Below are 26475 nucleotides of genomic sequence, written 5' to 3'. Positions count from 1 at the left end.
AGGTTAGGTTCATTTTTAGGGTTTTTTGGAGCCCCGGAGGGCTAGTGGTTGGCGGCTGGGGGGTGACTTCTAGGCTAAAAGCTAGATTATAACCATAAAAACTTAAGTTAAAGAAATCATCTCTTTTGGTCAAATGGTTTCTGAGAAAATTAAGGATAGGTTCATTTTAGGGTTTTTTAAAGCCAGGGAGGGCTAGGGGTTGGCGGCATGTGAGTAACTTTTAAAATAAAAGTTAGTTTATAAGCATAAAAGCTTAAGTTTAAGAAATCATCCCTATTGGTCAAATGGTTTCTGAGAAAATTAAAGTTAGGTTCATTTTTAGGGGGTTTTTGAGCCCTGAGGGGGTGGGGGAAGGGGGTTGACTTTGAAACCATAAGATGTTCATACCCATAAAAGCTTAAGTCCAAAAAATTTACACGGTTCATCAAGTGGTTCCTGATAACCCCCCCCCCCCCCTGCATCAAAAAAGCTTCAGTTACGTCCCCCTTTAATATTCATTATATTAAATAAAATATTTCTTGAAGTCTAAAAAATAACTAGGTACCTAAGTAATAATAAGTAAAAAATATCAATCATTTTAATTAACCAATCAAATTGATCAAAATTCAGTTTTTAAAAAAAATTGTAAATATTTCTTTTTCACAAAAAACTAAAAAATTGCTTTAAGATTGTTAAGAAGGGGATATTTTGACTGTCTTCAGCATAATATCTAATTCTAATAAAAATTAATTACCATTGTATTAGTGTTATAATGGCGCGAAGCGCCAAAAATTGTTTTTAGTGATTATGTGGCGCGTAGCGCCAAAAAATTTTTTTAACACCTAAATGCAGACCTATAAGAGGATATTTTTCTATAAGGAGGAGAGGGGCCACCTAGTGGAACTGAGGAGCTGAAAAGTACTGCATGTATGATAGAGAGGGACGCAGGGATAAGGGATGGGAAACGTAGGAAAATATTATTTCAGGCCTATTTATTTTTTATATCGGCATTGGTTGATACAAAACAGGCCGATCCTTATTGGTTTAGAGTGATAGCTACTTGGGAGTGTTCGCCAATGACGTCATTTAATTAGGAATTAGTAAAAGTTGCAATATCCCTTTCGAATCTAGGCCGGGACCTTATACATCTATACTTATACATTTATTGTTTTTCCAATAAATTATAATAATTTAATTCACATATTAACTTGATTAATTTCCTGTGTAGGATTTGCAGGGCATAATGGATAATTTGACAGAAATCTGTTCCTCTTCCCTTCTCCCAGCTCACCTAAATAACAACAAAATAAATAGGTACAACATTAAGTAAACAGTAGATGTTTAAACCTTTCTGTCTAACTCAGATTTCTTACAACGACTAGGTATTTAAAGTAGATTGTAGAATCATTTTTTTTAGTAGAAATAAACTGTTCTGCTTATTAATCATCATCTAACCTACCAAAAAATAATCTTTGAGCTGTAACCTGTAATTTTTTATCACCTATGTATTGATTGGAAGTATTAAATATATATCATATCCATCTACAAAACAATGTACACAAATATATCTATCTATCTATCATTTACCTGTCCTTCAAGCATAGTCTGTATTGTTCTATCGCCAGTTGAAACCAGGTTCAGTAAGGCAGATGTAACATTTGTTTCTGGGGCTAGAAGCTCACATCCTAAAATTGATTTCTGTTATTACATTTTTACTTTGATAATAACTATTATAAAAGTAATTTAGATAGATTAAAAATGGCATTTTCCTACATGTTCATGATTCAGTGTAAGAATTTCAATTTGGCATAAGTAATAAAAACATTGTTATACCTTCTTTGACATTATTAATGAACGCCAGTAGCGTTGCCAGGCTAAGCTTCAGGATATGCTCCCTATCTCCAGGATTCTGATACCTCCAGTTGGACAACCCTGGCAGGATCTCCCGGCAGATCAGCAGGATTCCAGGTAAACTTTCCTTGGTCTGACAGGTCTCTTTCATGAAGTTTAGGAAAGCAAGCAGTAACGGATAATCGCCTGTGATCAAGAATAAAGGTAAATGTAAATGGGTATTAGGATGGATAATTTTGAGTTTTTTGTGTGTTAATTTTCACCTAACTGCTGATTGTATTAAAATCATTCAAATTTAAAATTCATTCCTATTATATATATATTTTTTTTTTTTGGGTGGGGGGGATTTCTACAGGCATTGTCATTAAATTTCCATAAATCATTGGATAAAATACTATCTCAAGGACTTATAATATAAATCTTTGAAACATATGATATAATAATCAAGTAACCTTTAGTAACTTTAGTTTCTTTCTCTGGATACTTAAACGGACGGATAGACCCATGTATTAAAGTAAATTAATAAAAACTCAAAATATCTCTAAAACCCTACCTGAAACTGTTTCTTCTCCAGCCAAGAGATGACCAACAAGACCAGGATCCAGGGTAGCTGAAGACTTTACCAGCAACGAGTGGGACAAACTAAAGTGTGGCAGGAGACCTGTGGCCGCCAGAGAGGCTACAGGACGACTTGGTCCATCAGCTTTGGCTAAATAAGCTAATGTTTGCAGGATGCCAGCTAGCAGATGGACTGGAGGCTGGGCTACCTGGCACAAACGGCCACAAACAATCTCCAGCTCATTGATTATTCCATCCAAAACTTTTGACTTTTCTGGACAAACTTTTAAGATATTAGCCACCAAGTTTGCAATCCTTGTCACACGATTTAATCTTTCTGTTTTGATTTGTTCCTCTCCAGTTAAAAGTTCCATGTTTAATTCGCTGCATTCCGCCAGTAATATCTGCCACCCATTTATTTTCATTCTCCACCTGACACACCCACTTTCAAGCAGCTCCCCTCGAGTTCCTGAATATTAAAACATTATCATTAAAAATATTTGAAGATAAAAAATAGAAAATTATTGAAGATACTTATTGCATGGACAAAGTGTATGATGATTTCTCTCATTTTGTATAAGGGTACCTAACAAACAAACTTTTTGAAGAAAATAAGATGTTTTTATAAAGTGTATGATGATTTTCCCTCATTTTGTATAAGGGTAACAAACAAATTTTTTGAAGAAAATAAGGTGTTTTTATGCGTTTTTAGGTAGGTAAGGTTTTTAAAAAAACATTATCATTATAAATATTTGAAGATAAAAAATAGAAAATTATTGAAGATACTTATTGCATGGATAAAGTGGACCAAAAATAGGTTTGAGTCAGAGCCAGGGTTGTCATTTTGGGCGGGCGCTTTTGGGCGGGCAGTTTTGGGCGGGCGGTTTTGGGCCGCCCAATATAAGGTCCTTTTGGGCACCCCCCTTTTAAAGGGAGAGAAAAAGGGGAGGGGGTTCAAAAGAGGGGGGGGGGGGCGGGCCTATTTTTTGGGTGATATACTTATACTAAAGTAACAAGATGTGTGTCTGTGTGTTTGCACCGAAGGATCTTACTAACCGCTGAACCGATCGGGTTCTCCTTAACAGGGTAACTTCTCATAGGTTCTGGGAAGGTTTATAACTATTTTGGGGAGGGTACCCCCACCCTCCTAAGAGAAATCGCCCCTAGAAAAAAGTACACTCCCCCCAAAACTTTTTTAAAAATTTTTTAAACTAAAAATAAAAATGGGGGGAGGAAACCCACTTCCCCCCCCCCCCCCAAAAAAAAAAAATTATTCCCCCCTCCCAATTTTTTTTTTACGTTTTCTTTTCAAATCTAATATAATAATTGGATTATCAAATTTGACTCTCCCCTCCTCAAGTGCCCCTAGAGGCCTCTAGGGCCGTAGCCGCTAGTTAACTATATAAATTAGTAAGCTTTTTAGTATCTAGAGAAGGATTTCGCTAACTGCTGAACCGATATGGTTCTCCTTTCCAGTGGAGCTTTTATAGGTCCTGAGATGATTTTAGGCTATTTTATTTCTAATAATAAGTCTAGGTATGGTTTTAGGCTATTTTATATCTTTTTTATATGCTTTTTACGACATTTGCCCAAAAAGGGTGCCCAAAACCACTTTTGGGCGCCCAAAACCCGCCCAAAACTCTTTTGGGCAATTGGGCCGCCCAATATCAAAAAAAGTGCCCAATTCGACAACCCTGGTCAGAGCATCAATTATCTTGTAAATCTACCAATAATACAAGAGAACATAGATTAGATAATTCATATATAAATGATGCTACCTGCTGGTATATGAATGGATTTAGTGGACATGTAGGGGTATCTATCTTCAAGTAGTTGGACAGTTCCGTCTGCGTTCTCACCAATCCTAAAAACAAAGGTATCAAATATGCGCTCTCACACAAAGCACCTTGTTGAGCACTGATGACCCCTTCACCCTTATTTATGAAATATATTCAATATAAAAAAGGGGTAGTTTTTGGTTTTTAATTATCACTTTAGGTCAGGTTAGGTTATATTGGTAGCCCTGCAGGATTAGTGCCCTCGATTGATAGGCATAAAAAGACCTATGTTCCGAGATCTTAATTGGCAAGCCTACCTGATATTGATACCATCAACTCTTTCTGAATATAGATGAAGGCTAGCCAAACTTGCCACGATGTTGCAACAGCTGAGCTGACAACCAGATGCCAGTGACGTCATCGTGTCAACAACAGTCAGGAAGTTGTTGGGGAAGTTCTGCAGCTGTTCCTGAATTATAAAAATATTACATTTATATTAACGCAAACAACAACAACAAAAAAGACTTGTACTTCAGATGAGGCTTACCGTAACAAAAAGCCTGAGGCCCGTGTCAGGTTCCTGGCTCCAGAGTTGTTCTGCCGCAGGTTCATGTTTGAGCAGGCTGACCGCAAGGCTAGCCAGGTCAAAATCCATCCCCATGCTGGTGGGATCAAATACTGTCAGCAGGACTGACAACACACTGAACACCTAAAAAAAATAGGCTGATTCATCTTCTAATTCAAGAAAATCATATGAAATTATAAGCTGGTTTTAGGCTATTTTTAACCAGTTGGAAAAAATCCTCTAGCTGGGTCCGTGAAGTACTATCAACAAATCACAAACTACATCAATTTTACCTTATAATCTGCATAGCTTTTAAAAAAATATGTTTAATATTCTGCATGTCTGACTGACTACAATTTTGATCTTTCTGTTTTTATTATCATCATATAATAGGCAGTGTCTTCTAACCTGCATATGAATGATATCAGCCACCACAGAATGATGCATAAAATCAGCTGATAGGATATTCTCAAAATGCTTCAACACTCTAAAAATTAAAGAATATACATTTATGAGATGCTACATGAATTTTATCAAAGAAAAATTTGCCTCCCTATAACTAGGGAATAGTTACCGATTTGTACTTTATAAGCATATGAATAAAATGTAAAGATATAAGAAAATTTATTATACTGGATGGATAAATATATATTTTATCTACCTGTTTGCAACAGCAACTTCACCCATCCTGGTAGACTTCCCAAGTCCTTCTGATCCTTTGGCCAGGTAACAACTAGAATATCGTCTTTGTTTAAATAAAATATCTAGGTAAGTATTGCAAAAAAAATTTTTAAAAAACCACATTAAAACCTTATAAAAAATGTGACACCTTTTGATACGTTTATTCAGCAGCCTTAAGGGTATTATAATGAATTTCCGATCATTTATAAGGAAAATGGTAGAACATCTGACATTTAGGTAACAATGTAAGTAATAGATAATGAATCATTTAGAACATTCAGTTACGAAGGAAGAGGATAATGACAGATAAAGTTATTTACCAATAAAATCTAAAACTCAATATCATTTAAAAAGCTTCCTTATGAAGCACCTTTTCACGGAAAAGATTGGGTTGATATCTAGGATGTATCTCTTAGGAAAAGCATTTAAGATTTTTTATATCTGAACCATATGAGAGAATAAAGCCAAGATTAAATTGTTGTTTACATCTTCTCTGTATAAACATTAAACATACCTGAGTGTCCAGGTAAGAAGAGCTGGAGAATCCAGGGGAGAGCTGCCCAATCCAGATATCAGGCGTTCCATCTTTGTTACAGTCTCCGCATTTCCCCAGATTTTATGGTCTAAAGTAAAGTTTGAGTGAAAACTGATACCTTTTCTGCGAATATTAAAATAAAATTATAAATCAATACCAGTTATATTAGCCGGGGCATTCGGCCCCTCGGGGCTAAAAATATTGGTTTTAATCGCATACTTTTTATTTTAATATCCACGGAAAACTGTCTAAAATAAGATTCGAAAAATACCTAACTAATCTAAATCTTATAAACTAAAAACAGAAAATTCCAATTCGATGAATAATGGTCTAGTTATGATAAATTAGTTACTAGGTAGCTAATAAAATACATAATATACACTAACCTTCTGTTGAAACAGTTAATGTTGGAAGATCAAGCAAGTAAACAAGATTCATTATGCTTAGGTAGCTAATACTTTTCACCAACTGAGAGTTTGACTCATTAAACTCCATCTAAAATTTAAAAAATTTGTCTTAGTTGGAAAATGTTTAATAAAAATAATATTATTAAATAAAATCAATAAAATACCTTCATGGAAAGTTTGTTTCCAAAGCCAAATTGATAGAAAGCATCAGTTATGTTGATAATATCTGTCTTATCAAATCCATTTACACTCAAGGAGAGCAGCAGGATTTGTAACAGTTCACTAATCTCCCTAAAAATATTTATATAAATAAGACTTTCAATGCGGTTTCAATCAGAGTGCTTGTTATCGACTTAAGAAATACTCTGAACTCTAACTCTTCAAAAAAAAATTTGATTTTGGTTTTTACCTGTCCAGAGACCACCTAGAGGCCTGCAGCTCCTGAACCTGGAGGCCTATCCATAAATGTTAAAACTTGGGTAAATTTACCAAATAAGAATGATTTTATCCCTAATAACCTATCCTCTAGGTTCAAAGATAAAGCCCATTCTCACTGTTTACGCAAATGTATCAAAACTTCCTCCCCTCTTGATCCTGTTTACATTCATGTCATACCTACCCATTAGTATCATCCCCCCCTTTTCTGGCGATGTAGGCTACTTTAAAGGGTATAAATATTAATAAATTAAAAAGTTTACCTTAGGTTAAAATGTATCCAAAGGGCTGAACAATTCTTTCCCAATCCTGTGCCTAGGCCTTCTGTATTAGGCTTCTTCTCCTACAAAAAAAAGGTTGTTTATAATTTTATAAAGAGTTTACTTAATCAATCAATCAAAAGAGTTTACTTTAAAAATAAAAGTTGAATCACTTTAAAATAAACCAGTTTTCATAAAACTAAAGTTTTTTTAATATCCCCAATGAATTTAACAAGACAGAAAATCCGATAAAAATGGCAAAGATACGCAGAATTTTATATAGACAAATACACATACATCCTATATTACTTTGGCAGATATACATCCAATTACTGCATAGAGAACTTGTTCATTGCATTTACCCATATATGGCAGTACCTACCATACTGGGTTCTGGTTTACCTTAGTAACAGAATTGATTTGATCCAGTAATAGTTTATTCATTTGTCCAGAATCAAGTAACTTCGCCATCTTACTTAGGTCAAGATCTGATTCGTCATTGTAATCACTAAAAATAATAAGATTGCGCAACATAAATTGACTAATGTCATCCGTCTGACATAGCAGTATTGAATTCTTACTTAGCCTCATTAAAATGATACCTACAGTGTTTGAGATTAAATATAAATACTTAACACCAATAACGTCAGAGCCTCTAGCATCTAAGAGGCTCTAAATTCGAAAGAAAAAAGTCGAAAAATAGCCTTTATGTTAATGATCCTATCCTCTAAATTGGAGAACTCAATCGGTTAGCTACATCTTAACGGACAAAAAAATAAAATTCCTTAGGTACTACTTTATAAAATACAAAAGATAACACACCTCTGTCCTGCTAGAACATGTTTAATAATCTGTAGTAGGTATAATCTTTCTGCTCTGTAATATTGCCAGATGTCCAGTAACAGAGGTTTCGTATTTTGCTCTTCTTTTAGTAAAACCTAAAAATATTAAGTATGTATGTTAATACTTTTATTTCTATACTTTAATACTAGCGGCTGCTACTAGAGAACTGTAGCCGAAGAGGAGGTAGAAGGCAGAAAAATAGTCTAAAACCATCCCAACATTTCTATTTCAAACTAAATTGTCTAAAATCATCTTTAAACCTATGTAAAGCCTTCCTGAAAAAAACTAAAGTGAAACAACGGTATGTATTCGTATACCTAATCTTTTTAGCTGATAAAAAAATTATGATAATTTGCCTGTGTATATTTGTATCTCATCCCTATACATAAAACTATGAAGCTATCATTTACCTTTAGAGATTCCATTGTGCCCCTGAATTCCGTAACTAGATATGAACACAGAATATCTGAACAGATTGATTCTTCAACACCAAGTAACTTGCTCAATTTGTTTACCAGATTACGTATATTTTCTGAAAATAAATATAATGAAATAAATATTGAAATCCCTACCTATTTAAAGATATTCCTGAGTATTTTCATATAAAAATGTAGAATTTTTCATATTAGAACAATAGAGCCAGAGGGGATTGGTGTTAAATAACTGTATGTCACCACCCCGTAGATATACTTATAGCATCGTAAACATTAACACAGCCAAGTCGCTACTAACGAGCAGAAAGCATTTGGCTAGCAGACGAATATAGTCCGTAAGACGGGACTAGGAAGTTGTCTGAGTTATACATCTAAACTTAATACATTTATAATTAGAACTGATATGAATCTGGCTAAATCAAGCAGAATTTTACATTAAAGGATTAAAATTGAAAATTAATAAATCGTCTGTTGTCATATCCCTGAAAAAAAATCTACCTGATGATGCTTTGCTGGAAGCATATTTTTTAGCAGATTCTGGTGTGTTTGGCTTGTAGTAAAGTAACCCATTTGAGATCAATTCTTTGCTAGATTCTATTTCATCGTCTAAAAACAAATATTAAGTTTTTATTAAAGTGTTTAACAGTAAGGAGCGGATTTATTTTATTGTATACTGTCTAAAATGTACCTATGTGAAAGGAAGTTAATAAAAATTGTATCAAAATTCTTCATAACAACTTATTTTCAATAGGTATGTAATCTTTTTTATGTTTGCATTTGCAAATTATATTTCTATTTCATTGCCATCTATGAAGAATAATTTCCTTGTTAGCTTTTAGTAGCAACGCTACTCTAAAATACTAAATATTTGTATCAAATTACATTGAACATTGATTTGAGTTGTGATTTTTTTCCGGTACAAAAGCTTGTGTTCTACCTAATATTGTGTTTTTTTTCTCCGAAAGCAATACTAATTTTGGACATGGTTGTCCTTGTTTAAATAAATATGCATGAATTATACAAACCTAAAACCTCTGGATTAGTTTGCATAACCGACCCAGATATTAGTGTCCACAAGGATTTATTTGTTGACGTCGACATTTTATTAATAAATTTTAGAATATCTGAAAAAATACAAAAAGTGCAAAAATTATAAGAAATTTGATATAAACAGAGAATCAAGGATAAGGCAATGTTTATTTGAAGATAAAAATCCTTTGCCGAAAATATTTGAGCCACACAAAGCAGACTATTTAAAACAGAAAAATATCTTTCATTGACCTATACTCCTATCCCTTATATGATGCAGACATAATAGATTTCAGAGTAGACAATATCCATTCAAGTATTCATTTCCCAAGTCATTATAGGTAAAAACCTATCTAAGTTTTCTATAGGTAATAAAGTTAGCCTTACTCCATTGCCTTGGTTATTAGATTTTTCCTCTATTTTTGTTAAAATACTTATGTATTATTGTAACAAAATAATATTCTGCTTAGTCCACTCAGTATAACTCAATTGTTATGACTCTGGGTAGAAAATTGCTTTTGAATTATTTAACAAGATTCTGCTTAGTCTATTCAGTATAACTCTATTGTTAAGACTCTGGGAAGAAAACTGCTTGTGTATTATTGTAACAAGACTCTGCTAGCGTTTCAGGGTCTTCTTCTTTCACTGCTGCAACGATTTCCAACACCTAGGCATAAATATAATATAACTATAATAGAGCTACATAGACTACCGATATGTAAAATGGGGTTTAAGATATTTATGTACAATATGTATACTTACTTATACTACTTTATTATGTTATACTCTAGCAAGAATCTAGGACCCACGTATTAAGAGGTATTGAAAGACAGAAAAAAGCCTAAAGCTACATATCCAAATACTAAAATACCTATAAAAATATTATAGCTTAAAACAACCCCTGGACATATGTGAAGCCTATTTTTATCAACTTTTCTTATGGCTCTGACAAACCTGTTTAATAGTATGTGGTTCATTTCTAGACTTGACAACACATCCTTCTTTCCATTTCTTCTTATCCAAGGCAGGATATTCAGGAAACTAGAACATTTTTTGTTTTGAATATTCACGGATTTTTCTGTCCACTTTAATTAACACAGACTAGTACACAGACAAATGCTTTTCACAACTGTATAAAGTTTTTGGTAGAAATATTTGTTTAATGTTCTTTGCTATGGCCTTATTATTACCTAATGAAATGTTATATAGGTACATACCTATTGTTAGAATATTGTAGCAGTGCCACTTATGAATATATTTGCCCTTGTCTATTAAACCAACGACATGATAAACCTACCTTTGATTTGATAAACTTATGCCCCGCATGGCTGGGTCTAACCTCGCACCAGGGACAATCTGTTTCCAACATTAGTTTATCATTTGGAATATCTTTCATCACAGCCAAGTTTTCTTCAGTTTTTAAGGAACATCCATTGATTCCAATATAAAATCCTAAAAAAAGATTAATTTTTATTGGCTAAATAAAATTCCTAGATGAAAGATTTAGTAAATTATAAATATGAATTTGATTTTCTACTACTAAAATGACAAAAAAAAAACCAAGCATTTGCGTTTTAGATATCAAAAACCGATACACGAAAAGTTTTATTTTATAGGGAAGTGGCGTTTTCTGTGACATATCTTAAGTCAACTTTAAGTTACCTAATTTTAAAATGCTGTCTCTATCCTCCGCAGAACCATCAAAACTGTGAACAACACCACCCCTCAATCGTGATCTAAGAAATAAATGTAAAGCAAGTAAGTTTTTTTCTAAATACACGTAGATGATGTAAAAAAATGTACATTCCTGAAAGAGAATCTTGACATAAATAACGCAGCAACAAATGATTAGACACAGACGGGCATACTGTAATTAAAGTAACCGACACTTAGAACTAAAAATCCAAGCACCTTTAAAAATGATTAAAGTAACCAATTTTAGCCATAAATGTCAAGGAGGCCGGTCTCAAATTGTGAGTCTGCCTTCCGTTTTAACCCAGTCAAAAATACAGCCTTCAGCAAAACCATGTCCACGCCAATGAGTATCTCTATTTATTATAAAATATTAATACCTGTGTTTGACAAGAATATCAACAAGATCCTGCGCAGCTGCTCTACAGTGCAAAAATAGTGGCAGTCCAGTAGCTTCACACAAATCTAGTTGCTGATAATATATTTTACAATACAACCTTAAATATTTTAATTGTGGTATTTCGATGAACAAAAGGTTTCCCGTTTATTCACTTATATGTTTATTAATTATCTGGCATAGATTTATATAATTTGTTGTATTGAAAAACAACACCTTTTCGAAATATTTCATCTGAACATCTTTTTCACAGAATTTTGTTCTATCATAATCCAGGCCAAATTCACCAATGGCAACAACTTGCTCCTAGGCTATATCTATTTTGATTTTATTCATTTTGTAATAAGTTATTTCATCTTTTATATGTCTGCCATGTTCCATTATTTTTGAAGAATATGAATAAATCAAAATATGCCTTGTTGTCATAAATAAGTTGTAACAAATCTTGATAATATTTTTCTGGATCTTCAATGAATTCATTGCATCTAGTGGGATGACAGCCAACAGTGGCATAAAGGTCTGGGTACTCCTGAAATTTAGCACTAATATTACGTTAAAAAATATAATTTTTTTGTTGAAGAGTTTTACTAAGCACACATCATAAGACAAAAAGCCTGAAATGAAAACATAGTAATTTTTTTAAAAAGAAATAAAAAAAAACATCAGACTTTTAAATTGAGCACAAATATGTTATAATTAAAGAAAAAAAGAAAACTTAGAAGATTCGCAATGGACATTAGAGTTTACCTTAGCAAGTTCAATTGCTTTCTTACTTTCTTCTAGATTTCCGCCAGTAACCATCATTTTCACCACTCCATTATCTCTTGCTCTATTTATCACATCCTAAAATTGGTATTTAAAATATAACTTGTTACACACAAATTTTTAAGTTTGATAATTACTTAAGAAATTAATGATATCAGATATGCTAATCTATTGTAATAATAAATCTGTGTGTTTTAGTTTATGAATATGTCTCCGTGTATTTATGAAATATATTTAACATGTATATTGTGTTTGTACAGGTCTGTAGATATTTACTTGTACAGCCTTAATAGTAAGACAATGAAGTCAAGTCACTAAATCATTTTCCACAACTTTCGTTCACGAAAACTTGTAGGTACCTATGAAAGGACAAACATATCCTAATTTAGAATAATTGCAATAAAAATATGATTTATTCATATAGAAATTAATTTTAAAAGGCCACTGTTTTAGAGGTCCTATGGGCTATTTATATAGAGAACGTACGCATTAAAAAAAAAATAATTAGATGTAAACGGTCAGAACTACCTATATGTAGCAAAGCTTAAAAATCAAAATAAAACACAATCCATACCTTTAAATCTGAATCATGACGTTTGCTGCCATTATATTCTCCTGTGTACATTAGATCTGTTAAATTGGCTCCAATATCTATAAACTTCATTATGCTTTGCTGAGCTCTTCGTAATAATGAAGATCTGAAATGCATAAAACATGTAACATGATTTTTGATCAAAAACTAGGGTAACTAAGTCAATAGTAACGCAGCAATACTAAATTAAATACAGGTAATTAATTAAATAAGACGAATATATCAATGTTTACATACGGCCGGCCGGAAATAACATTATTTGTCAGAAAAATTTATATTAATTTAATAGGTAATTTACAATGTAAAAAGATTTAATTAGTGGTAGATTTTGTCAACAAATCGCTGAATCTGACATCAAAGTATTACAGTAAGTATAAAATTAAAGACACGTATAGTTAGAACATGTATAAATGTATATATTTAATTTATTTACATCTATATATATTATTACGTACAGGATATTTCATCATAAACAAATATTTTCAAAGTCTAATTGATAATAGCATATAGATTATTGTTATTTCCTTCATTTGGTATATTGCATTAAATGCTAGCTCTAAATAAGATTTTACAATAATTAAACATAAAAGATGTATATGAATACTATTTTAAGTTAGAAAACAAAGTACAAACCCACCAAATAATAAAAATTGTAGGTATTTAAATTTCCACTTTTAAATTAATATTTTCACCAAAAATTCACGTACAAAAGAGGGATAATGTCTTAAATAACCAATAAAATCACAAATAATCAGCTATCACCCACCGTTAAGGCTTATTTTTTAACAAAATATTTTGCATAAAATGGATTTTGGCCACTGTGCGCATCTCATGCTTGAATGCCGCGTATTTTATTAGGATTAGGAATGTCGTCTTTGTATGGAGAATATTAAATTATTTTTAGAGGACAATAGACACACCCCCGAGACACACAAAAGAATAAGAATTGAATAAAGGAAAGGTAATTTTAAACACACTAAAAAAGTAAGATAGGCGATATATATATAAACGAACATTTTGACAGCGGTAAAATATATAGCAAAGAATTTTTCTTTTGCTTTCGTATTTTGTAGGTATTTTGGCCCCAGTAATTGTTTTCTCAATTTGCACTATAGCTTTTTTACTGATTTATTTGAGACTAACAGTTCAGTGGTTAGATTTATTTTTCAAACTTTACAGGTGAATGTATATTTTTTTATATAAAATCAACCAAATTGGCCTAGATCTGTTAATGTTATCAATCAGAGACAATGGTTTTTATCAATGGCCTGTCCAGTGTCCATCCATCTGCAAATTAATTTGTTGGAGTGTTCCTATAAAATGAAAAAAAAAACTATTCTATTATGTTTAATTGCGCCGATGGAAGGTCATTAGCCAGTCGACCCCCCTCATATTTTTGAACAAAACAAAACTTCTTGCAGTTATGAGATTTTATCTTATAGCTTGATTACTTTTTTTGCTTTGCAAAACACCTTCCATCATTGTTATAATGATTATATCTTTGTCTTCTCTGTTATAATTTGTATACACTAATTGATTAGATTTGATGATATTGTAAATTATTTGATATATAATTACTTGGATGTTGCACCAGATTTTCATGTGCTATAATACAGTGATATTCCTAGCTGGCTAAAATAACGATACCCCCATCCACCCCCTTTCCCCCATCCGATCAACAAATGAGGTTCATATTTGCAACCTAAATTTACGACAAATTGTCCCATGTCAATATATCCACGTATTCTATATCCATTTGTAAATTACCTCCAATAATTGCAACAATAATTATAATGAGAGACAATAATCAACAGAGATAGGACAATGGCAGTAAATAATTAATATTAAGTTATGCGGGGAATTGGAGCCTCTTATAGCTTGAAAACATTGTGGAAAGAGTAAAGTTTTTATTTTATTTTCCCCTATTATCCTTTCCCTTACTGCAATAAATTAGCACTAATAGATTATAGGACAGAAAACAGTTTTATTATATTACCTATAAATAGGGATAAATTAGATGAGCAAAACTTTCAGGGCTCGGCAGCCACGTGTCAGCCGCGATGAAGCCTCAAATTTAAACCCGTTGAGATTCTTTGAAATTTTTTTTTGAAAAGAGGGATTACCATGTTTAATGCTAAAGCAGTTGGCTGTGCTTGTGTCTGTGTGTTCTCCATGTGTACATTAAGATCTTTAAACATACAAATAAATATTCTTACATAAAAGTAACAGGATGTCCGTTTGTGTGTCTGTCTGATCTCGTTAGCTTAAACATTAGAATGTGTCTCTCAAGGAAATTGTTATCAATGTTTTGGGGGAGGATAACAACACCATTCTGGAAGAACTTATCATCAAAGAGATGGTTTGCGTCATACTAAAGACGCTAAAAATGGTACCTTCCTGCTTTGTTCGGCACAGGACATCAAAAGTTAGATGAGGGGGAATGCTTTAGCCCAAAACAGGCGCAACTCATTACCGGCCATGCACAGTGAGGGTATCCAGACAAAGATTGTGCAATCAAAGGGTTGGTTGTCTGCTATATACTGTACTACGGGTAAAGGGTGAAGGACCAAGCGTCTTGCCTCTAAGTTGACAAGATGGCTGTTTATCCCAGGTTCAACTCACCCATACGACATTAGCATTAGAGATGCTTTGCTCATAAGGTCCAAGGAATCGCCATTTAGATATTAAGATAAATAATGATCTCAAAATAGGTAAAAAGCTGACTAAATTGGGCCTACGAACCTTATGATATTGATAGTAGTGTTGCTGTGCTCACAAAACTTGTGCTTGAATGTTATTAAAATCACCATTCACTTGTTTGAAATCGATTGAGTATTTCTAAATTTCCCAAATAATAATCAAAGCTATCCGATCGAATTGACTTTAAATATAAAAAATGCCTTGCTTCCTAAAAAAAAATAGGAATTCAGGGAATGTAAAAGTGTGGTATTCGGCACCCCTAGGCCATGGTTTTATGACAAACCTGCTCCCGACTTGTGGGAGGTCCGAGGGACCTCCCCTGAGTAAGGGGGTGGGTACACTTGAACCCCCCCCCCCATGTATTAAAAGTATTTATAGTTTGACAATCCTATTATGTTTAATCTGATTTGCTTGTTTCACCCACCCCTTTCCAGGGATGGGGGATAAATGTTGCCTATTGTGTTTATTGTATGTATATATATTTAACCTCTGATTTTAGTATTAATTATTCCAATCTGTGCATTGACTATTTTGTTGTATTATAAATCAGTATCCTGTAAGCTCTGAATAAAGTAACACCCAATTAGATTTCTGTTTGTTATTTGGTGATACATAGAGAAGCCCAGCTTCTCTATAATTATATTTGTCCACGTCTGTTCACACTGCCGTAATACCCGAACTTGGGAAGCGGCTGACAAACTGCGGCCGCTACCACAAAAGAAAAGATTATTGGGTTAGAATCTTGGCCTAAAGCGCCCCTGAAATGATAGGTCCAGCCGTTTACGAGATTCTAGCGGACAAACACACTTACATACAGACATATAGGATGATAGTCATCAAGTTACTTAAGTATTAAATGGTGTTGTTTTTTAATTAATATTATGACGTCCCTTTCACCCTGAAAAGCTACAATCTTTATTATTTCATTCTTAATTCCCATTTAACTTTGCAGACGATATGCGTCAGATTCTATGCAATTTTACCAACATTTAATTTCCCTTGCTGTGTGCTTTATATGGATAAGGATCAGGGAGGGAGGGGACAATGGGCCGTTAATTAGTCTGGTCCTCAAAGTTTTATAATAACGTTTTCTTATTCCACGGCTTTACAACTTTGGGTACTTTAATGAATTTTGATAGGTTGATTCATTAGTTGACTGTTCTAACGTTTCAACCACTAATTTTGATCCACAGAAGATGTATTTTTGTTTATCATCATTGGGGATGTACATTAATTTATCGACCATTGTCTTATGCCTTAGATGCCTGATAAGGATATAATTCTATGAAACACAAATGGGAGTGAGATTAAGTTTAAGAGATGTAAGTAATGGGATGTTTTTGCGTTGTAGCATAGTTTTCTAACAGCGGGAGTTACCCATAATTGGTCACTCTATTATAAAAGTCTAAATCATAATCAAGTAACTTCAAAATTATGTTTTTAAAGCAATTACAAAATATTGGGTATATCAAGCAAAAAATTATCTTTTTCTTTAATCTTGATAATGTCGCAGGTATGGATGGTATAGTATCACATTTATATATAAAAAAAAACTAGGATATTTGTTTATCTATCTTAAAAATACACCCATAGTCTGTTTATATCATCACCATATTATTTTTTTACCCCTCCTATCCATTTTTTTTTATAAATTCTATACAAGTAATACTGTATAAAGCAATTGAAGGTTTGGGGCTCAGTCAAAAGCTATTCTGAAACAAATCTGACTAAAAATTCGAAATTAAAACGACAAAAAAGTTACTAGCATTGCTTGAACACTTTGATAAATGTAGCCAAATAAGTTTTTACCTTCTTTGCTCATGATAAAAGTGATTAAGCTTAATGGAGAAAATTAGTAGTTTCCGCCTGTGAGAAGTTACCAGAGAATAGCTGTAGATGATGTATCAGGTAGCTACTTTGTAATAATATGCAGAGCTGGATCTTTAAATCATTTTAGTGGTGAGCCGAATTTCAGCCATCAAAGCGCGGCATTTCATAAAATGCTGTGCTCTCATTGGTGGAAAGTTGGCTCACTCCGATCTGGCTCACCACTAAAATGATTTAAAGATCCAGCTCTGGTAAAAAATATCCAAACTGAAGATACCAACAATAGAAACGAATCCTTCAAGAATTCATTCATTTATCTAGGAGAAAAATCAATGTTTAAGAAAGTTCTTCATGATTTAAAACATGGGATGATGATTTTTATGACGAGGGGGTATATGCTGGAATGCTCTACTACTTTTTTTTTGAGGGGGGGGGGTTTCTGGGGTGATTTCTCTTGGGAGAGTGGTGGTACCGTCCCTAAAATAGTTGTAAACCTTCCCAGAACCTATGAGAAGCAGTTAGCGCGACACACAGACAGATGTCTTGTTACTTATATAAGGATTATGTCTAAAATGGTTCTTATCATCCCTTTTTTTATGCGTTACTTTCATTGATTTTCTTATTTAACTTGCATATTTGGCTTGTTTTCTACAACTGTCTTTGAAAGTATAAGTATGGCAGCATCTGTCTGCCATAGAAGCATGTAGGTAAGGATCATGGAATAAACATATTTTATTTAGGTTTAAAAGCAAGCCTTATTTGCAATTGAATAATTATGGGTTTTGTCTATTACCGCCCAGTACAATTGTTAATATTTGGCCAAGAAGAATTCATAGTGGCTGCATGCCTCTAGAATCATTTTTCATAACAAGTGTACAATTGTATGTTTTTTTTTAAATTTATTAGGCTGCAGAACAGCAAAATTGTAAATACAGAAGCTTAAATCTAAAAAGCTCATTTAGAAGAAAAGAGATCAAAATTATGTCTTTTATTTTAGTCATATTTACTGAATTATCCAACAGTAAATTGAGAAAATCTATCGCTTATAACTCTGATATTACTATTCATCTGTATAAGTATATTTTTCTTTTCAAATATTCTAGGTAACAGTTTTATTTTATTGCTGGCCAATTTAGAAAGATGGTATATTTCTTTCTTTTCTAGTGGCTTCGCCCCTAAGATCTAAAAGGTGTTGCAAAGTAACTAATCTTAGACACAAAAATTCTAAGACAGGTAGAAAGTTTCTAAAACAATGATTTTTTTGTCAAGGCATTTTCAAAGTTTCAACAAAAGAGGTTACATTTTGGGATAAGCCAATGGAAAAAAAGCTAAAAGTCTGTGTACAAATATATAAGAAAATTTGAACCATTGTTAAATCGTAGAACTTGATTCAAAATGCAGTTGCAATTGTTTTTAAAAACTATATACCCTTTCCCTTTCTCTCTCTTATTACACAGCCAGTTTGACCGCTTCTCCTTTATTTGTTGTTTGGTTGTGTTAAAGCAAAGATCTAAACAGTAGCTGTGAATTTAAAATTTTATTTTTTATGATATAATTTAACATTTTGACTACTTTTGTATAATTCTTAATGCTTTTTTTCACTTATTTATGTTGTTGTTTTCTATTACAGATGCGATTGATAATGAAGATTTTTTTCTTTGAAATATATTTCGTTATGTAGCAGCAGTAGTTACTATTTTATAAATGTTATGGTTGGGATAGATCTATAACTGTTAAAAGTGTGTATACAAAAGACCAATGCAAAGCGTAGTTAACAAAACAATTAACAAACAAGTGTATAGGATACAAAGTTTGTAATACTTTTAGTGATAAAATATCTGATAACTGTTAAAAAACAATTTTTCAATTAGTTTATGTTTTTGTTGTTGTTGATAATTGCAGAGTGGAAAATAATGTCAGAAATTCAAATATTAAAGAGTATGATTCTGGTGGAATAAATGTTGCAGGGTAAGCTATAAAAATTGGAAAGAATTTTAATGAATATAATAGATTTGAAATCTGCATAAAATTTGAAGGATTTTTTATAAAATTCGTTTTTTATATAATTCATTATTTAAAAGCGGAAATCCAATTTAAGTTGATAAATTTTGAACAATAGGATAGGTGGATTGGAAACTACCTGCGCTCTAATTGGTTGAATGATGTACGTAACTTAAGCTTCTCCAATCAGGGCGCAGATAGTTTTCAATCCACCAATCACAGATGTCAAAATTATTTAACTTAATTTGTATTTGCGCTTATAGATAAAGAATTATACAAAAAAAACTAATATTAAAAAAATTCCTTAAAATTTTATGCAGATTTCAAATCTATTATATTCATTAAAATTCTTTCCAATTTTTATAGCTTATTGTAGGGTGTTGTATCATAAACATGCAAAAGTAAAAGGATGTCATTAAGTCAATCTGTCTTTCTATCTATGCTTTTAAAAGAATCTCGAACCGTTGAATAAATATAGTTCTCCTTTACAATATAGCTTTTCATAGTTCCTGGAAAGATTTTAAACTATTTTTAAGGATGGATCCAACGTCCTCCCAAAAAAATCGCCCATAGAAAAAAAAGACACCCCTACCAATTATTTTTTACTTTTTCTTTTTAAATCCGCTAACATATTAAAGTAGCTTGATGTATATCTAGGGATAGTTTTTTTTTGTAAGTGGAAAAAACCTAAAAATACGATTTTTTTATTACGAGAAGCGCAATATTGTTGATGGTCTAAATTGAGTGAAAAATTGCAGTGGCCGGCAGGGATACAGACATAGAGCTAATGAAGATTTAATTAATCTTTCTGCCAAAATTTTGTGTTTAGTATTGGGCTATGCCGTTGCTAATAAACTTTCTTTAAGCAAAATAGGCAGGATGTCTGTCTAATTCTATGTATTTATGTAGGTCTGTAATCTATGGACCAATTCTCATTTGTTGCAAAATAACTTATTCTAGAGTGGGAAATGAAAACCTAAAAGTGAATTTGTCCCTCAAAAATCAAATGGTGTGGGATCCTTAACTTCCCTTTTAGGATGAAACCCATGAAGGCTAAGGGCAAAGCCACTATTTGGAGAGAAGATTAATTTATATTCTATGTCCAGTCACTGTATCCCTGAGTGCCCAGTGATGGAGTGAAAGAGGGACTAATCAGTCCAGGAATTCTTGGATAGGTTAATGTAAGATAATTATGGAAAATTTGAGTGATTCGTGGATTCAAATAAAATGGAATAGCCCATTGTACAAATGAAGAACCTAACCTAAACTAAGCGAAGTTAAGATTTGATTTCAACAATCTAAGAACAATTTAGGTTTAAACCACACGAGGAGGGGTTGACCTTTGAATCTTTTTTTGATGGGAGGTTAAATATTTTCTATAAAAAAAATAATCTAAAGCCTAATTAAGACCAATACAAAGATTTGATAAAAACGTTAGGTATTTAATCCAGTTATTTCAGAGGCCTTAGAGAACTCACATACATCCAACTGTCTTAGAGTGTAAAATTGATAAAAATAAAATGGTCTAAAGATAAGATTTTAAAACATTCTTTGTTATTTAACTTATCAATAAATGTAATAAGTATAGATGTATAACACAGACAACTACCTGGCCCCTGTCTTGGTAATCTTTTTTGTCTGATAGCAAATTGCTTTCTGCTCTTTTGTAGCGACTTGGCAGTGTTAATATTTACGATGTTATTGGCTAATATTCAAAGACACAATTGAAAGTTGATAGAGGGTCCACGTAGTGGGGACATACATTTATTGAAACCCTTCCCCCTCTAATAAATAATCTAAAAAGGTTTAAAGCCAAAAAACAGACCAGTAGCTTTTTTCATATCCCTTAATCTTTGTAAACACTGCACTGGAAAAAGTTAATCAGAGTAATCATCTAATTCGGCCCATTATCACATGGAGGAACAACACTGAGAACTTGTATTTTTTATCATTTTATATTCTGTGATAAATCATCTAATTCGAAACATTATCACATGGAAGAACAACACCGAGGACTTGTAATTTTTATCATTTTATATTCTGTGATAAATCATCTAATTCTTAACATTATCACATAAAGGAAATAAACTCGGATCCAATTGTTTAAACACATCTATTTCAGTCCACTATTACATAGATGAACTACTCCAAGACATAAGGACATGTACATTTATCAAATTAATACATTTTTATTTATCTAACTCAGCAAATTATTACTGGTAGGAACAATAATGAACATAATGATTTGTTTTGTAATTCACCATAGAATTAATCAGAGTTATCAATGTTGGCATTCATCACATGTCAGACTAAAACTAATAAGGTCCAACATTTTTCAATACTTACAATCATGTAGTAGTGAAAATTATTTGTTCACTATTAGAGTAAAACACTAGAGGGAGAGGGTTAAATAACGGTATATTTCCATCACAATGTCCATCTGCCGACCCTTGGGTCATTTAAAATTCAACCAATGGTATTGGGTATATCAACACAGCCAAGAAGCAGAAAACAATTTGGTAGCAGACGAAAAAGGTCATTGAAAAAGGTAGGGAGGTAGCTATCTGTATATACATCAATACTATAGATCTGTTTGTTAACTTTTCTTTATATTTTTCAATGTGTTATGCTTACTATATGCATTTCATAAGATTAATTCAAGGGCGATATAAATATGTTCATATGGATGAGAAAAGTAAATGCAACTAAATAGACAAATAATAAGTGCTTATTAATGTTCTTGAGAAAAATAGCTTTCAATAAAAGCTAGGATTGTAATACTTCATGTGAGTAACACAATAAAAGTTTAGTTACAAATTTTTCAACAATGCACAACAATTCCAATTATTTTTACTAATAATTTGTTGCACTTGAAAATCTAGAGATCTAAGAACATTTTTAAAATGAAGAATTCGAAGAAATAAATTGTATTAAGTTTGAAATAGTATATTACCAAAATTCTAAAAATATATCATCTAGGGTAGCATAGTAAATGTAATAATTTCATCAAGATGGAAATTTTCCTTTAATCTTTCTATAATTACATTTTGACGACAGGAGTTTTTACAAATGCAGTAAAAATGTAGATTCTAGAAATTTTTAATCAGGCCTATTTATAAAATTCATTGTAAGAAAGCCAATAAGTTCTATTTTATAAAACAGTATACAGCTTTTTAAAGCTAGTTATGTCTGAAAATAATTTGTGTCCTAAACAGGGATTATTTGTCTAGTGGTGGCTTTTTTACATAATAAGTTTCGGGAGCTTAAGTAAAAAATAAATAAATCACGATGAAAGTAGAATTTTCAAGAGTATGGTACATAATACATATACATATTTACAAACCGTGTCATACTAGAAACATCAAATTTGTACTTACTGCTATTATGTTATGCGCATGACATCAATAGTAAATGTAGAGGGAATGTCTTAACCATAAACAGGCAAAGCTATGGACAGCTAGGACTTCGAGACAAAGATCAACAGGTTGGTTGTCTGTTAGGTTATCAAACACCCATTTAGCTCAGCCGCCCCAAATGAGATTTTGGTAACTTAACAGGCAACCAATTCGTAGATTGTACAATCTTTGCAAGAATACTGCCTATTGAGAAAATATTGTCTACGTTTTATGAACACCTGTGATGCATGAAAATTGAAAAGCCTTTATGCCCAATTAAAGGGACACTAGAATACTGATGGAACTTTAATTTTCAAGTTAAATTGATTAAATGTAGCAGAAGTCATGGACATATAAATATCACCCTTTTTGGTAAATACAACCCTTAAATCTCATTTCAATTTGCCTTACAATTTTTATAAGTAAATTGTTTTTTTCACTATTTTGTTTGCATAAAGTCAACAATATTTAAAAACTTTAAATTTGATTTTTTCCAAAATATTGAAATCAATATTTTATCCAATTTTATTTAGTTTTATTGAGGCGAAAATTTGATTTATTTAAATTATTCAAACTTTTTTGGAATTAGGTTTTTTTGCTTCTATCAAGAAAGCAATTTACAATTATCTGATATCAATTTTTAATATAAACTAGAAATAATAAATTGATGGCCTCTATGGGACTTGGTGTCGCTCCAGGTTCTATGCCACTTAACGCACCTTGAAACATATTCCGCATCTTAAAATTGCAGTGTAAAGCCTCCATTCACCCGATAGACAACCAATAGATAGACCTTTATCTTAAGTATGACGCAGTGTGGCCCAGACTTGAACCCGACAGCAAGCCAACACGTTACCAATTACGCTAATGCCGCGGGTTAATAATGAGTAGATAAAATAAAATAAAAAATTGTTTCTAAAATTTTATTTGTCCCTTTAATTTGTTAAAATCAATTTGTTGACACTGTGAAGAAAATTCTGCACAAGCCGGACAAATAAATTGGGCAGGCAGGCAACAAATCTCAGGGCCATTTATGCAAAACTTTTGCACATTTGTTTGCACTGAATACCCAAAGCTATTGGTAAAGTTGGTCATGTAAGAAATAAGCTAGCCCGTAGAATTAGCGTCAATGATAGCGTGCCTGCTTGCTGTCTGGAAGGTGTCAGGTTCGAGTCTGGTCAACGCTGTGTCATAATAAAGATGTTTTAAAAAGTACCTACTTCTGCTATGTCTGGCACGTGATATCAATGGTAAGAGTAGGGGGAATGCTTTTGCCCATAAAAAGGCAAAACTCATTGACATGCACAGTTAGGACTTCTTGACAAAGGTCGTGCATTTAAAGGGTTGGTTTTCTGTTGGATGTTACCTAACTTAATACCCATGGGTTTTAGGGTATCGCATCTAGGATATTTTTTATTTGAAAAAATTGTTGTATAATATGTCTCCCGTAAGGTATTTTTTTTGTTGTTGAGTAAAAAAAATAATCTACCTCTATATATAACTTTGAACAACATATATAAAACTCAGGAAAATTAGGGATAGGACAATGGATGATAAATTCAACCCTCCCCTTTCCTAAATATTATAGATACGAGAATCTCTCCTTTGTTAACTTTCAAAGGAGAATATAAATTTCCACCCGAAGCCTCTCCCCCAATAACTCAAGCTTCTAGAAACAGAATGTATTTAAAAATTTTGGAAAGCTATCTTATTATTAATTGTCCTATCCTTATATCCCTGATAAAACCAATAAAAGTTTGGTACTAAAAGGTGTATGACAATGCAATGTTTAAGAATATTGTAATGCATATGTACACTTACAAACTACCAGAGTTGTAGAGTGGCTGAACACCAGTTTTAATTAAATTACCAATTTGGTCTTTAAATCGATATAGAATACGTGGACATATTGACTGGGGAAATTTGTCGTCAATTTAGGTTGCCATTATGGACCTCATTAATTGGTCACTTCGTTCATCTCGTAAAGGGGAAGGGATGGGGAAAGGGGTGTAAATGGGTGTGTATTGTTATTTTAGCCTGCTGGAGGCATCACTTTATTAGAGTACATGAAAATCATGTGCAACATCCATATAATAATACTAGCGGCTTCGCCCCTAGCCTCTAGGGGCTTTGCCCCAAGAGGTTTGATCAAACTAATTTTTGTATTTTAGATTTAAAAAGAAAAAGTAAAAAAAAAAAAAAAAAATTTTTTTTTGGGGGGGGGGGTATTTTTCATTTTTTGGGGGGGGTTGGGGGTGTCCCACCCCCAAGAAAATAGCTTAAAACCATCACAGGACCAGTAGGTACATTCCCTGAAGAGTAGAGCCCAATCGGTTCCGTGGTCACTGAGATCTTAAGCTTCAGACGGACAGACGGACAGACAGACAGACAGACATCGTTCTACTTTGTATTATAGACTAGCGGCTTCGCCCCTAGCCTCTAGGGGCTTTGCCCCAAGAGGTTTGATCAACCTAATTTTTCGTATTTTAGATTCAAAAAGAAAAAGTAAAAAAAAATTATTTTTTTTTTTGGGGGGGGGTATTTTTCATTTTTTGGGGGGGTGTGGGGTGTCCCACCCCCCAAGAAAATAGCTTAAAACCATCACAGGACCAGTAGGTATATTCCCTGAAGAGTAGAGCCCAATCGGTTCAGTGGTTACTGAGATCTTAATCTTCAGACGGACAGACGGACAGACAGACGGACAGACATCGTTCTACTTTGTTTTATAGATATCGATTGTTCTTTAAAGCGTTGCCTCCCTTACTCTGTGCCTTTTTAACTTGAAGAGTTGATGTACAAACTTCGTCATACCTAATTGCTATAGTAATCATCACTAATATTAGTTTTAAATTTGTTTATAAATCTGTATTTAGGTATACATATATTTTACCAAACACCTTTTTATTAAACTAGATTTAGGATGAGGGTAAAAGTTTAAGTATATGCAAAATAATTCTTTTTTTAGAAAATATTATTTATTTCTTTTCTTTTTATTACAACTTTGTCCATAGAGCTGTGGTGGAAGTCTACCCAACTATGCATTTATTTATATTTTTTTGTTCGAGGAGGGAATTTTTGGTGGTATGGACTAAGATTTTCTTGTGGATTCGTCTTTCGGACAGACGGACGGATATTTCGACTTATAGAGCATTGCTACTTAAAACTGGAAATATCCAACTTTGTTAATATATTGAAATTGCGCCATTTCTTGCCAACAAAGGCTGGAATGGTTTGGATCCACCAGAAATATAAAATCATTTTATACATTCCATTACTTTCCTACAGGGTGCTAACCAGAATTTTATCATGTGCTCTTAAAAAGTTTAACTTGAAGAGGGTAAAAATAACGTTAGCCCTCTCTTCCTACTGGATGAACAAACTGACCAATAAATGACAGGGGAAATTGCAATTGGCGAAAATTTTTCCCATTTCATAATAACCACGTATATTCTACATCTATTTCTACAAGGTCAGGATATGCTTTCTAAATGGGCATTTGTGGCATCTCCCCCCCCCCCCCTCTCCCTAAACGTTCCTTGAAGCGCCAAAATCTATACAAATGTGTTTTAAATTGTAATACAAAATCTTGATTTTAAGGCAGTAGGGGAAATGGGCAAAATTTTGGCCAAATATTCAATATACTCATCCCCCCCCCCCCCCCCCAATGAACAAAATGCTTCGCAAGATCTTGTATATAAGTCATGACTCGTTTTTCTTTTATTTATATTCTTGAAATAAATATTACAAACGT

At 32.7% G+C, this 26475-nt stretch overlaps 2 protein-coding genes across 2 annotated transcripts in view; both read right to left on the bottom strand.

Moving 5' to 3' along the window:
• The window catches only part of Nup188 (nuclear pore complex protein Nup188), a 43485-nt gene extending 33986 nt beyond the window's left edge, over positions 1-9499 (bottom strand). The window contains exons 1-18 of the mRNA XM_080155013.1: positions 9352-9499; positions 8825-8932; positions 8303-8424; positions 7872-7987; positions 7452-7557; positions 7053-7132; positions 6519-6645; positions 6334-6442; positions 5927-6035; positions 5393-5464; positions 5140-5218; positions 4714-4875; positions 4484-4635; positions 4167-4252; positions 2384-2857; positions 1813-2016; positions 1567-1664; positions 1204-1270 (exon numbers count right to left, since the gene is read on the bottom strand). Of these exons, the coding sequence (XP_080011139.1) occupies positions 1204-1270; positions 1567-1664; positions 1813-2016; positions 2384-2857; positions 4167-4252; positions 4484-4635; positions 4714-4875; positions 5140-5218; positions 5393-5464; positions 5927-6035; positions 6334-6442; positions 6519-6645; positions 7053-7132; positions 7452-7557; positions 7872-7987; positions 8303-8424; positions 8825-8932; positions 9352-9427 (2347 nt within the window). The 5' untranslated portion in view covers positions 9428-9499. The remainder of the gene's footprint in view (positions 1-1203; positions 1271-1566; positions 1665-1812; positions 2017-2383; positions 2858-4166; positions 4253-4483; positions 4636-4713; positions 4876-5139; positions 5219-5392; positions 5465-5926; positions 6036-6333; positions 6443-6518; positions 6646-7052; positions 7133-7451; positions 7558-7871; positions 7988-8302; positions 8425-8824; positions 8933-9351) is intronic.
• A 382-nt stretch (positions 9500-9881) lies between these two features.
• LOC145314571 (deoxyribonuclease TATDN1) lies at positions 9882-13590 on the bottom strand. Its single transcript, XM_080154545.1, has 9 exons — positions 12784-13590; positions 12192-12287; positions 11860-11973; positions 11661-11750; positions 11428-11519; positions 11018-11091; positions 10653-10807; positions 10310-10396; positions 9882-10022 (listed from the first exon to the last, which is right to left on the bottom strand). The coding sequence occupies exons 1-9, from the start codon at positions 12916-12918 to the stop codon at positions 9924-9926; spliced, it is 942 nt and encodes a 313-aa protein (XP_080010671.1). The 5' UTR covers positions 12919-13590; the 3' UTR covers positions 9882-9923.
• Positions 13591-26475: the final 12885 nt, after the last annotated feature.

Source organism: Acartia tonsa, chromosome 3 (genome assembly GCF_053477335.1).
Source record: "Acartia tonsa isolate MP-2025a chromosome 3, ASM5347733v1, whole genome shotgun sequence".
Lineage (NCBI taxonomy): Eukaryota > Metazoa > Arthropoda > Copepoda > Calanoida > Acartiidae > Acartia > Acartia tonsa.
The sequence above is the reverse complement of the archived record's forward strand: the minus strand, read 5'-3'. Positions and strand labels throughout refer to the sequence as shown.